General features: G+C 46.9%; 1 protein-coding gene across 1 annotated transcript; it reads right to left on the bottom strand.

Annotated features, from left to right (window-relative positions):
* Positions 1-612: 612 nt before the first annotated feature.
* On the bottom strand, positions 613-12,361 carry LOC142656567 (cytochrome c oxidase subunit 6A, mitochondrial-like). The gene is made up of 3 exons (XM_075831497.1): positions 12,172-12,361; positions 8,889-9,031; positions 613-738 (listed from the first exon to the last, which is right to left on the bottom strand). Exons 1-3 carry the CDS (start codon positions 12,239-12,241, stop codon positions 643-645), a joined length of 309 nt encoding a protein of 102 aa, XP_075687612.1. The 5' UTR covers positions 12,242-12,361; the 3' UTR covers positions 613-642.
* Between the last annotated feature and the right edge of the window lie 129 nt (positions 12,362-12,490).

Raw genomic sequence — 12,490 nt, 5'->3', positions numbered from 1 at the left:
AGTAACGAGCGTTTGTCCCATATATTACTGATCATAGCTCCATGTGAAAGGCGCATTCGAGGGCCGATCAACGAGCTGTTTCATTGACCGGCGCTCACTTTTACCGCCAGAGTTGGTAGCGTAGAAGGACCCTTAGTGACAGGAGCATCAGTCTATATAAGGAAGGTTCTAGGATAAGGGCGAGGTAGGGATCTCATGGCTCTTGTTGTGTGGGTGAGGCAGATACCTCCAGGCTTCTGTTGTTAGATTTGGGTGACAGTGAGGTAGAAATCTGTTGGTTCCTGTAGGAGTGGAATTGGATGTTCTCTAGGTGTAGAATGACACTCTAATGTTGGCGCAGACTTAATGTCTGGTGGGGTGGCCTTCACATACATTATAGTGGAGGTTCTCTATGGAAATGGCCTTCACATACATTATGGTGGAGGTTCTCTATGGACATGGCCTTTATATACATTATGGTGGAGGTTCTCTATGGACATGGCCTTCACATACATTATGGTGGAGGTTCTCTATGGACATGGCCTTCACATACATTATGGTGGAGTGAGTCCGGACTGCAGGGCTGGTGGTGGCAGAACGCTCAATCTTTATTGCAGATCATATTTATGTCACTGTACGTCAACCGATTGTATTTCTGAGACTTCAATGCTTGTGGTCGGTCTCCTCATACCCAGTGGGAAGAGCGTTGGCATGTGGGTTATGGAATAGTGTGTGATTTCCATCACCCCACGGGAAGCGCTGGAATAAAAAACATGAAGCCATAAAGGTTGTTCTCTAGTAATAGAATTAAAAAAATAAAAGCACCCGTAGAACCTGAGAAGCTGGACCTGACATTCAGAGACTGACCCTATACAGCAGAAAATTCAAATAATTGATAATAATTTAGTGAGACAATGAGAACCAACATTCTCCATCAGGCTGTGTAAGGGTCACCTCCTACCTGGAGCCTGCTCTTTACATACATTATGGTGGAGGTTCTCTGTGTGGACATGGCCTTCACATACATTATGGTGGAGGTTCTCTGTGTGGACTTGGCCTTCACATACATTATGGTGGAGGTTCTCTGTAGAACTGCTCTTTACATACATTATGGTGGAGGTTCTCTGTAGAACTGCTCTTTACATACATTATGGTGGAGGTTCTCTATGGACATGGCCTTTACATACATTATGGTGGAGGTTCTCTATGGACATGGCCTTTACATACATTATGGTGGAGGTTCTCTGTAGACCTGCTCTTCACATACACTATGGTGGAGGTTCTCTATGGAAATGGCCTTTATATACATTATGGTGGAAGTTCTCTGTAGACCTGCTCTTTACATACATTATGGTGGAGGTTCTCTATGGACATGGCCTTTACATACATTATGGTGGAGGTTTTCTGTGTGGACTTGGCCTTCACATACATTATGGTGGAGGTTCTCTATGGACATGGCCTTTATATACATTATAGTGGCGGTTCTCTATGGACTTGGCCTTCACATACATTATGGTGGAGGTTCTCTGTGTACATGGCCTTTACATACATTATGGTGGAGGTTCTCTCTATGGACATGGCCTTTACATACATTATGGTGGCGGTTCTCTATGGACATGGCCTTTATATACATTATGGTGGCGGTTCTCTATGGACATGGCCTTTACATACATTATGGTGGATGTTCTCTCTATGGACATGGCCTTTACATACATTATGGTGGAGGTTCTCTGTAGACCTGCTCTTCACATACACTATGGTGGAGGTTCTCTATGGAAATGGCCTTTACATGCATTATGGTGGAGGTTCTCTGTAGACCTGCTCTTTACATACATTATGGTGGAGGTTCTCTGTGTGGACTTGGCCTTCACATACATTATGGTGGCGGTTCTCTATGGACATGGCCTTTACATACATTATGGTGGAGGTTCTCTATAGACATGGCCTTTACATACATTATGGTGGAGGTTCTCTATGGACATGGCCTTTACATACATTATGGTGGAGGTTCTCTGTGTGGACTTGGCCTTCACATACATTATGGTGGAGGTTCTCTGTAGACCTGCTCTTTACATACAGTATGGTGGAGGTTCTCTGTGTGGACTTGGCCTTCACATACATTATGGTTGAGGTTCTCTATGAACATGGCCTTTATATACATTATGGTGGCGGTTCTCTATGGACATGGCCTTTACATACATTATGGTGGATGTTCTCTGTATGGACATGGCCTTTACATACATTATGGTGGAGGTTCTCTGTAGACCTGCTCTTTACATACATTATGGTGGAGGTTCTCTGTGTGGACTTGGCCTTTATATACATTATGGTGGCGGTTCTCTATGGACATGGCCTTTACATACATTATGGTGGAGGTTCTCTGTAGACCTGCTCTTTACATACATTATGGTGGAGGTTCTCTATGGACATGGCCTTTACATACATTATGGTGGATGTTCTCTGTATGGACATGGCCTTTACATACATTATGGTGGAGGTTCTCTGTAGACCTGCTCTTTACATACATTATGGTGGAGGTTCTCTATGGACATGGCCTTTACATACATTATGGTGGAGGTTCTCTGTAGACCTGCTCTTTACATACATTATGGTGGAGGTTCTCTGTAGACCTGCTCTTTACATACATTATGGTGGAGGTTCTCTATGGACATGGCCTTTACATACATTATGGTGGATGTTCTCTGTATGGACATGGCCTTTACATACATTATGGTGGAGGTTCTCTGTAGACCTGCTCTTTACATACATTATGGTGGAGGTTCTCTATGGACATGGCCTTTACATACATTATGGTGGAGGTTCTCTGTAGACCTGCTCTTTACATACATTATGGTGGAGGTTCTCTATGGACATGGCCTTTACATACATTATGGTGGAGGTTCTCTGTAGACCTGCTCTTTACATACATTATGGTGGCGGTTCTCTATGGACATGGCCTTTACATACATTATGGTGGAGGTGCTCTATGGACTTGGCCTTCACATACATTATGGTGGAGGTTCTCTGTAGACCTGCTCTTCACATACATTATGGTGGAGGTTCTCTATGGACATGGCCTTTATATACATTATGGTGGAGGTTCTCTGTAGACCTGCTCTTTACATACATTATGGTGGAGGTTCTCTATGTACATGGCCTTTATATACATTATGGTGGAGGTTCTCTATGGACATGGCCTTTACATACATTATGGTGGATGTTCTCTATGGACATGGCCTTTATATACATTATGGTGGAGGTTCTCTGTAGACCTGCTCTTCACTTACATTATGGTGGAGGTTCTCTGTATGTACATGGCCTTTATATACATTATGGTGGAGGTTCTCTATGGACATGGCCTTTACATACATTATGGTGGAGGTTCTCTATGGAAATGGCCTTCACATACATTATGGTGGAGGTTCTCTGTAGACCTGCTCTTTACATACATTATGGTGGAGGTTCTCTATGGACATGGCCTTTACATACATTATGGTGGAGGTTCTCTGTAGACCTGCTCTTCACATACACTATGGTGGAGGTTCTCTATGGACATGGCCTTTACATACATTATGGTGGAGGTTTTCTGTGTGGACTTGGCCTTCACATACATTATGGTGGAGGTTCTCTATGGACATGGCCTTTATATACATTATAGTGGCAGTTCTCTATGGACATGGCCTTCACATACATTATGGTGGAGGTTTTCTGTGTGGACTTGGCCTTCACATACATTATGGTGGAGGTTCTCTATGGACATGGCCTTTATATACATTATAGTGGCGGTTCTCTATGGACTTGGCCTTCACATACATTATGGTGGAGGTTCTCTATGTACATGGCCTTTACATACATTATGGTGGAGGTTCTCTCTATGGACATGGCCTTTACATACATTATGGTGGCGGTTCTCTATGGACATGGCCTTTATATACATTATGGTGGCGGTTCTCTATGGACATGGCCTTTACATACATTATGGTGGATGTTCTCTGTATGGACATGGCCTTTACATACATTATGGTGGAGGTTCTCTGTAGACCTGCTCTTCACATACACTATGGTGGAGGTTCTCTATGGAAATGGCCTTTACATACATTATGGTGGAGGTTCTCTGTAGACCTGCTCTTTACATACATTATGGTGGAGGTTCTCTGTGTGGACTTGGCCTTCACATACATTATGGTGGCGGTTCTCTATGGACATGGCCTTTACATACATTATGGTGGAGGTTCTCTATGGACATGGCCTTTACATACATTATGGTGGAGGTTCTCTATGGATATGGCCTTTACATACATTATGGTGGAGGTTCTCTGTAGACCTGCTCTTTACATACAGTATGGTGGAGGTTCTCTGTGTGGACTTGGCCTTCACATACATTATGGTTGAGGTTCTCTATGAACATGGCCTTTATATACATTATGGTGGCGGTTCTCTATGGACATGGCCTTTACATACATTATGGTGGAGGTTCTCTGTAGACCTGCTCTTTACATACATTATGGTGGAGGTTCTCTATGGACATGGCCTTTATATACATTATGGTGGCGGTTCTCTATGGACATGGCCTTTACATACATTATGGTGGAGGTTCTCTGTAGACCTGCTCTTTACATACATTATGGTGGCGGTTCTCTATGGACATGGCCTTTACATACATTATGGTGGAGGTGCTCTATGGACTTGGCCTTCACATACATTATGGTGGAGGTTCTCTGTAGACCTGCTCTTCACATACATTATGGTGGAGGTTCTCTATGGACATGGCCTTTATATACATTATGGTGGAGGTTCTCTGTAGACCTGCTCTTTACATACATTATGGTGGAGGTTCTCTATGTACATGGCCTTTATATACATTATGGTGGAGGTTCTCTATGGACATGGCCTTTACATACATTATGGTGGAGGTTCCCTATGGACATGGCCTTTATATACATTATGGTGGCGTTTCTCTATGGACATGGCCTTTATATACATTATGGTGGAGGTTCTCTGTAGACCTGCTCTTCACTTACATTATGGTGGAGGTTCTCTGTATGTACATGGCCTTTATATACATTATGGTGGAGGTTCTCTATGGACATGGCCTTTACATACATTATGGTGGAGGTTCTCTATGGAAATGGCCTTCACGTACATTATGGTGGAGGTTCTCTGTAGACCTGCTCTTTACATACATTATGGTGGAGGTTCTCTATGGACATGGCCTTTACATACATTATGGTGGAGGTTCTCTGTAGACCTGCTCTTCACATACACTATGGTGGAGGTTCTCTATGGACATGGCCTTTACATACATTATGGTGGAGGTTTTCTGTGTGGACTTGGCCTTCACATACATTATGGTGGAGGTTCTCTGTAGACCTGCTCTTTACATACATTATGGTGGCGGTTCTCTATGGACATGGCCTTTACATACATTATGGTGGAGGTGCTCTATGGACTTGGCCTTCACATACATTATGGTGGAGGTTCTCTGTAGACCTGCTCTTCACATACATTATGGTGGAGGTTCTCTATGGACATGGCCTTTATATACATTATGGTGGAGGTTCTCTGTAGACCTGCTCTTTACATACATTATGGTGGAGGTTCTCTATGTACATGGCCTTTATATACATTATGGTGGAGGTTCTCTATGGACATGGCCTTTACATACATTATGGTGGAGGTTCCCTATGGACATGGCCTTTATATACATTATGGTGGCGTTTCTCTATGGACATGGCCTTTATATACATTATGGTGGAGGTTCTCTGTAGACCTGCTCTTCACTTACATTATGGTGGAGGTTCTCTGTATGTACATGGCCTTTATATACATTATGGTGGAGGTTCTCTATGGACATGGCCTTTACATACATTATGGTGGAGGTTCTCTATGGAAATGGCCTTCACGTACATTATGGTGGAGGTTCTCTGTAGACCTGCTCTTTACATACATTATGGTGGAGGTTCTCTATGGACATGGCCTTTACATACATTATGGTGGAGGTTCTCTGTAGACCTGCTCTTCACATACACTATGGTGGAGGTTCTCTATGGACATGGCCTTTACATACATTATGGTGGAGGTTTTCTGTGTGGACTTGGCCTTCACATACATTATGGTGGAGGTTCTCTATGGACATGGCCTTTATATACATTATAGTGGCAGTTCTCTATGGACATGGCCTTCACATACATTATGGTGGAGGTTTTCTGTGTGGACTTGGCCTTCACATACATTATGGTGGAGGTTCTCTATGGACATGGCCTTTATATACATTATAGTGGCGGTTCTCTATGGACTTGGCCTTCACATACATTATGGTGGAGGTTCTCTATGTACATGGCCTTTACATACATTATGGTGGAGGTTCTCTCTATGGACATGGCCTTTACATACATTATGGTGGCGGTTCTCTATGGACATGGCCTTTATATACATTATGGTGGCGGTTCTCTATGGACATGGCCTTTACATACATTATGGTGGATGTTCTCTGTATGGACATGGCCTTTACATACATTATGGTGGAGGTTCTCTGTAGACCTGCTCTTCACATACACTATGGTGGAGGTTCTCTATGGAAATGGCCTTTACATACATTATGGTGGAGGTTCTCTATGGAAATGGCCTTTACATACATTATGGTGGAGGTTCTCTGTAGACCTGCTCTTTACATACATTATGGTGGAGGTTCTCTGTGTGGACTTGGCCTTCACATACATTATGGTGGCGGTTCTCTATGGACATGGCCTTTACATACATTATGGTGGAGGTTCTCTATGGACATGGCCTTTACATACTTTATGGTGGAGGTTCTCTATGGATATGGCCTTTACATACATTATGGTGGAGGTTCTCTGTGTGGACTTGGCCTTCACATACATTATGGTGGAGGTTCTCTGTAGACCTGCTCTTTACATACAGTATGGTGGAGGTTCTCTGTGTGGACTTGGCCTTCACATACATTATGGTTGAGGTTCTCTATGAACATGGCCTTTATATACATTATGGTGGCGGTTCTCTATGGACATGGCCTTTACATACATTATGGTGGAGGTTCTCTGTAGACCTGCTCTTTACATACATTATGGTGGAGGTTCTCTGTGTGGACTTGGCTTTTATATACATTATGGTGGCGGTTCTCTATGGACATGGCCTTTACATACATTATGGTGGAGGTTCTCTGTAGACCTGCTCTTTACATACATTATGGTGGAGGTTCTCTATGGACATGGCCTTTACATACATTATGGTGGATGTTCTCTGTATGGACATGGCCTTTACATACATTATGGTGGAGGTTCTCTGTAGACCTGCTCTTTACATACATTATGGTGGAGGTTCTCTATGGACATGGCCTTTACATACATTATGGTGGAGGTTCTCTGTAGACCTGCTCTTTACATACATTATGGTGGCGGTTCTCTATGGACATGACCTTTACATACATTATGGTGGAGGTGCTCTATGGACTTGGCCTTCACACACATTATGGTGGAGGTTCTCTGTAGACCTGCTCTTCACATACATTATGGTGGAGGTTCTCTATGGACATGGCCTTTATATACATTATGGTGGAGGTTCTCTGTAGACCTGCTCTTTACATACATTATGGTGGAGGTTCTCTATGTACATAGCCTTTATATACATTATGGTGGAGGTTCTCTATGGACATGGCCTTTACATACATTATGGTGGAGGTTCCCTATGGACATGGCCTTTAAATACATTATGGTGGCGGTTCTCTATGGACATGGCCTTTATATACATTATGGTGGAGGTTCTCTGTAGACCTGCTCTTCACTTACATTATGGTGGAGGTTCTCTGTATGTACATGGCCTTTATATACATTATGGTGGAGGTTCTCTATGGACATGGCCTTTACATACATTATGGTGGATGTTCTCTATGGACATGGCCTTTATATACATTATGGTGGAGGTTCTCTGTAGACCTGTTCTTCACATACACTATGGTGGAGGTTCTCTGTATGTACATGGCCTTTACATACATTATGGTGGAGGTGCTCTATGGACTTGGCCTTCACATACATTATGGTGGAGGTTCTTTGTATGTACATGGCCTTCACATACATTATGGTGGAGGTTCTCTGTAGACCTGTTCTTTACATACATTATGGTGGAGGTGCTCTATGGACTTGGCCTTCACATACATTATGGTGGAGGTTCTCTGTAGACCTGCTCTTTACATACATTATGGTGGAGGTGCTCTGTAGACCTGCTCTTTACATACATTATGGTGGAGGTTCTCTGTGTGGACTTGGCCTTCACATACATTATGGTGGAGGTTCTCTGTAGACCTGCTCTTTACATACATTATGGTGGAGGTTCTCTGTGTGGACTTGGCCTTTACATACATTATGGTGGAGGTTCTCTGTAGACCTGCTCTTTACATACATTATGGTGGAGGTTCTCTATGGAAATGGCCTTTACATACATTATGGTGGAGGTTCTCTATGGACTTGGCCTTTATATACATTATGGTGGAGGTTCTCTGTGTGGACTTGGCCTTCACATACATTATGGTGGCGGTTCTCTATGGACATGGCCTTTACATACATTATGGTGGAGGTGCTCTATGGACTTGGCCTTCACATACATTATGGTGGAGGTTCTCTATGGACATGGCCTTTACATACATTATGGTGGAGGTGCTCTATGGACTTGGCCTTCACATACATTATGGTGGAGGTTCTCTATGGACATGGCCTTTACATACATTATGGTGGAGGTGCTCTATGGACTTGGCCTTCACATACACTACGGTGGAGGTTCTCTGTAGACCTGCTCTTCACATACACTACGGTGGAGGTTCTGTGAGGGTATTATATTGTTTTTCTATAGCACAGTGCATGCCCCATATTTCCTTTCTGTGAATACCTTGAACTCACCTTGGTACGAATCCGCAGGTGATCATAGGCATGGAATTCTGGGTTTTCATGTGGGTGATTCTGTTTCTGGAGCCAGGCATTCAGCATACAGACCCCCACACCTGGAAGGGCCACAAGGAAAGTCAGGATCTTCCAGATGCGAGCTGAGGGACAGAGGAGTCGGAGTTAATAAGCTCCACAGAGACGGCCAGCATTCAGAGAGGGGGATAAACGCTCCTCTCCATTCACATTGCCGCTGGGACCCCCATCATGTCCTGTGTACTGAAGTTGTTGGGATTTATTCTGGTGAGTGATAGATTCAGGGCACAGGGCGGGTGAGATAGTCTGCAGCTAAAGTCAATGGACAAATTACTAGAGCTTGGATTCTTCTAGTTGGCTGTAAATGGACGGAGAGGTTTGTGTGGTCTCTGCAGAACAATGTCTATATACAGTACATATTATTGTGGGACCCCCTTATGTCCTGACTGCAAAGCGTTAACAGTGATAATTATTGGGGTACCGTCTGCCCTCACCCAGCAGCCCTGACCCCATAGGGAAGGTGGTCGTGGCCTTGCCAGGGTTAACGGGTGAGGACTGCGGGCAGGACGGACTCAGGTTGCAGATTTGTCATTGCGCCAAGTTCTGGTTTCAGCTGCAAGGAAACCGTGAAGCAATAAACACGAGTGTAATTATACGTGAGGTGCGGGGGCTGGGCAACCCCTATAACGCTGCACTCCCATCATCTCATACAACACGGGCCGAGGGCACTGGTGCCCATTAATATCATAAGTGACCTCCAAATCCCAAAATACTAGTGAGGCACCAGCAATCCCGAACCTCAGCAATATCCACACCCTAGGTCCTAAAGATCCTCCTGATCTGCTTCTTAAAAAGTGTGACCAAAAATCTAACTAGGAGGGTGGTAAACAGGGAGTGCAGGGTAACGGGGAAGAATAGGGGCAGTAGACAGGGAGTGCGGCGTAACTGGGAAGAATAGGGGCAGGAAACAGGGAGTGCGGCGTAACTGGGAAGAATAGGGGCAGGAAACAGGGAGTGCAGGGTAACTGGGAAGAATAGGGGCAGTAGACAGGGAGTGCGGCGTAACTGGGAAGAATAGGGGCAGGAAACGGGGGGTGCGGGGTAACTGGGAAGAATAGGGGCAGTAAACGGGGGGTGCGGGGTAACTGGGAAGAATAGGGTCTGTAAACAGTGGGTACGTGGTAACTGGGAAGAATAGGGGCGATAAACAGGGAGTGCGGGGTAACTGGGAAGAATAGGGGCGGTAAACAGGGGGTGCGGGGTAACTGGGAAGAATAGGGGCGGTAAACAGGGGGTGCGGGGTAACTGGGAAGAATAGGGGCAGGAAACGGGGGGTGCGGGGTAACTGGGAAGAATAGGGGCGGTAAACAGGGAGTGCGGGGTAACTGGGAAGAATAGGGGCAGTAAATAGGGGGTGCGGGGTAACTGGGAAGAATAGGGGCGGTAAACAGAGGGTGCGGGGTAAATGGGAAGAATAGGGGCAGTAAACAGAGGGTGCGGGGTAACTGGGAAGAATAGGGGCAGTAAATAGGGGGTGCGGGGTAACTGGGAAGAATAGGGGCGGTAAACAGAGGGTGTGGGGTAACTGGGAAGAATAGGGGCAGTAAACAGGGGGTGCGGGGTAATTGGGAAGAATAGGGTCAGTAGACAGGGGGTGCGGGGTAACTGGGAAGAATAGGGGCAGTAAACAGGGGGTGCGGGGTAACTGGGAAGAATAGGGGCAGTAAACAGGGGGTGCGGGGTAACAGGGAAGAATAGGGGCAGTAAACAGGGGGTGCGGGGTAACTGGGAAGAATAGGGGCAGTAAACAGGGGGTGCGGGGTAACTGGGAAGAATAGGGGCGGTAAACAGGGGGTGCGGGTCAACTGGGAAGAATAGGGGCGGTAAACAGGGGGTGCGGGGTAACTGGGAAGAATAGGGGCGGTAAATAGGGGGTGCGGGTCAACTGGGAAGAATAGGGGCGGTAAACAGGGGGTGCGGGGTAACTGGGAAGAATAGGGGCGGTAAACAGAGGATGCGGGGTAACTGGGAAGAATAGGGGCAGTAAACAGAGGGTGTGGGGTAACTGGGAAGAATAGGGGCAGTAAACAGGGGGTGCGGGGTAACTGGGAAGAATAGGGGCAGGAAACGGGGGGTGCGGGGTAACTGGGAAGAATAGGGGCTGTAAACAGAGGGTGTGGGGTAACTGGGAAGAATAGGGGCAGTAAACAGGGGGTGCGGGGTAACTGGGAAGAATAGGGGCAGGAAACGGGGCGTGCGGGGTAACTGGGAAGAATAGGGGCTGTAAACAGAGGGTACGTGGTAACTGGGAAGAATAGGGGCGGTAAATAGGGGGTGCGGGGTAACTGGGAAGAATAGGGGCAGTAAATAGGGGGTGCGGGGTAACTGGGAAGAATAGGGGCGGTAAACAGAGGGTGCGGGGTAACTGGGAAGAATAGGGGCAGTAAACAGGGGGTGCGGGGTAACTGGGAAGAATAGGGGCAGTAAACAGGGGGTGCGGGGTAACTGGGAAGAATAGGGGCAGGAAACAGGGGGTGCGGGGTAACTGGGAAGAATAGGGGCAGTAAACAGGGGGTGCGGGGTAACTGGGAAGAATAGGGTCAGGAAACAGGGGGTGCGGGGTAACTGGGAAGAATAGGGGCAGTAAACAGGGGGTGCGGGGTAACTGGGAAGAATAGGGGCAGGAAACGGGGGGTGCGGGGTAACTGGGAAGAATAGGGGCAGTAAACGGGGGGGTGCGGGGTAAGTGGGAAGAATAGGGGCAGTAAACGGGGGGTGCGGGGTAACTGGGAAGAATAGGGGCAGTAGACAGGGAGTGCGGGGTAACTGGGAAGAATAGGGGCAGGAGACAGGGAGTGCGGGGTAACTGGGAAGAATAGGGGCAGGAAACAGGGGGTGCGGGGTAACTGGGAAGAATAGGGGCAGGAAACAGGGGGTGCAGGTAACGGGGGCAGCTGAGGCATTGTGTGGAGGGTGCAGGGTTATTGGTGGCGGTCGCTATACGGTTATCGGTGGCGGTCGCTGCAGGGTTATCGGTGGCGGTCGCTGCAGGGTTATCGGTGGCGGTCGCTGCAGGGTTATCGGTGGCGGTCGCTGCAGGGTTATCGGTGGCGGTCGCTGCAGGGTTATCGGTGGCGGTCACTGCAGGGTCTGCTATGGCAGGTATTTGCCAGTAGTTGGTGCAGGATGGGGAGGGTTTGGAGTCATTTGTACAGGTAGGTACAGGAGGGTAATTATGTTCTTGGAGTCCCCCCCCAGCTCTCACCTCCGCCGGGCCCGTGGGTTCCGGTTGCCATGTGTCTCCTGAATAGAAGTTGAGCTCCTGAATTTGCCATCTTGTAACGGTGCGGAGCTTGTTGGGGGTCCGTGCGCACGCTCTGTGAAGGTCACTGGGTCTTGTGAATAAATAATCCAGGGGCCGAGTCCAAGTTGAAATGTCCTGGGAAGGGGCCAAGTCCTCAGCTGTGATTATCCGTCACACTCTGGGGGCGGCACAGTCCCCAATACTAGAGGGCACGCAGCCTGGAGATGGCACCCGGGCAGACCCTCAAACCGTGGCTGAGGCCCCCACATTTATTCACAGC

This window comes from Rhinoderma darwinii, chromosome 6, assembly GCF_050947455.1.
Source record: "Rhinoderma darwinii isolate aRhiDar2 chromosome 6, aRhiDar2.hap1, whole genome shotgun sequence".
NCBI lineage: Eukaryota > Metazoa > Chordata > Amphibia > Anura > Rhinodermatidae > Rhinoderma > Rhinoderma darwinii.
Note: the sequence above shows the minus strand (reverse complement) of the source record. Positions and strands in the feature narration are given on the sequence as shown.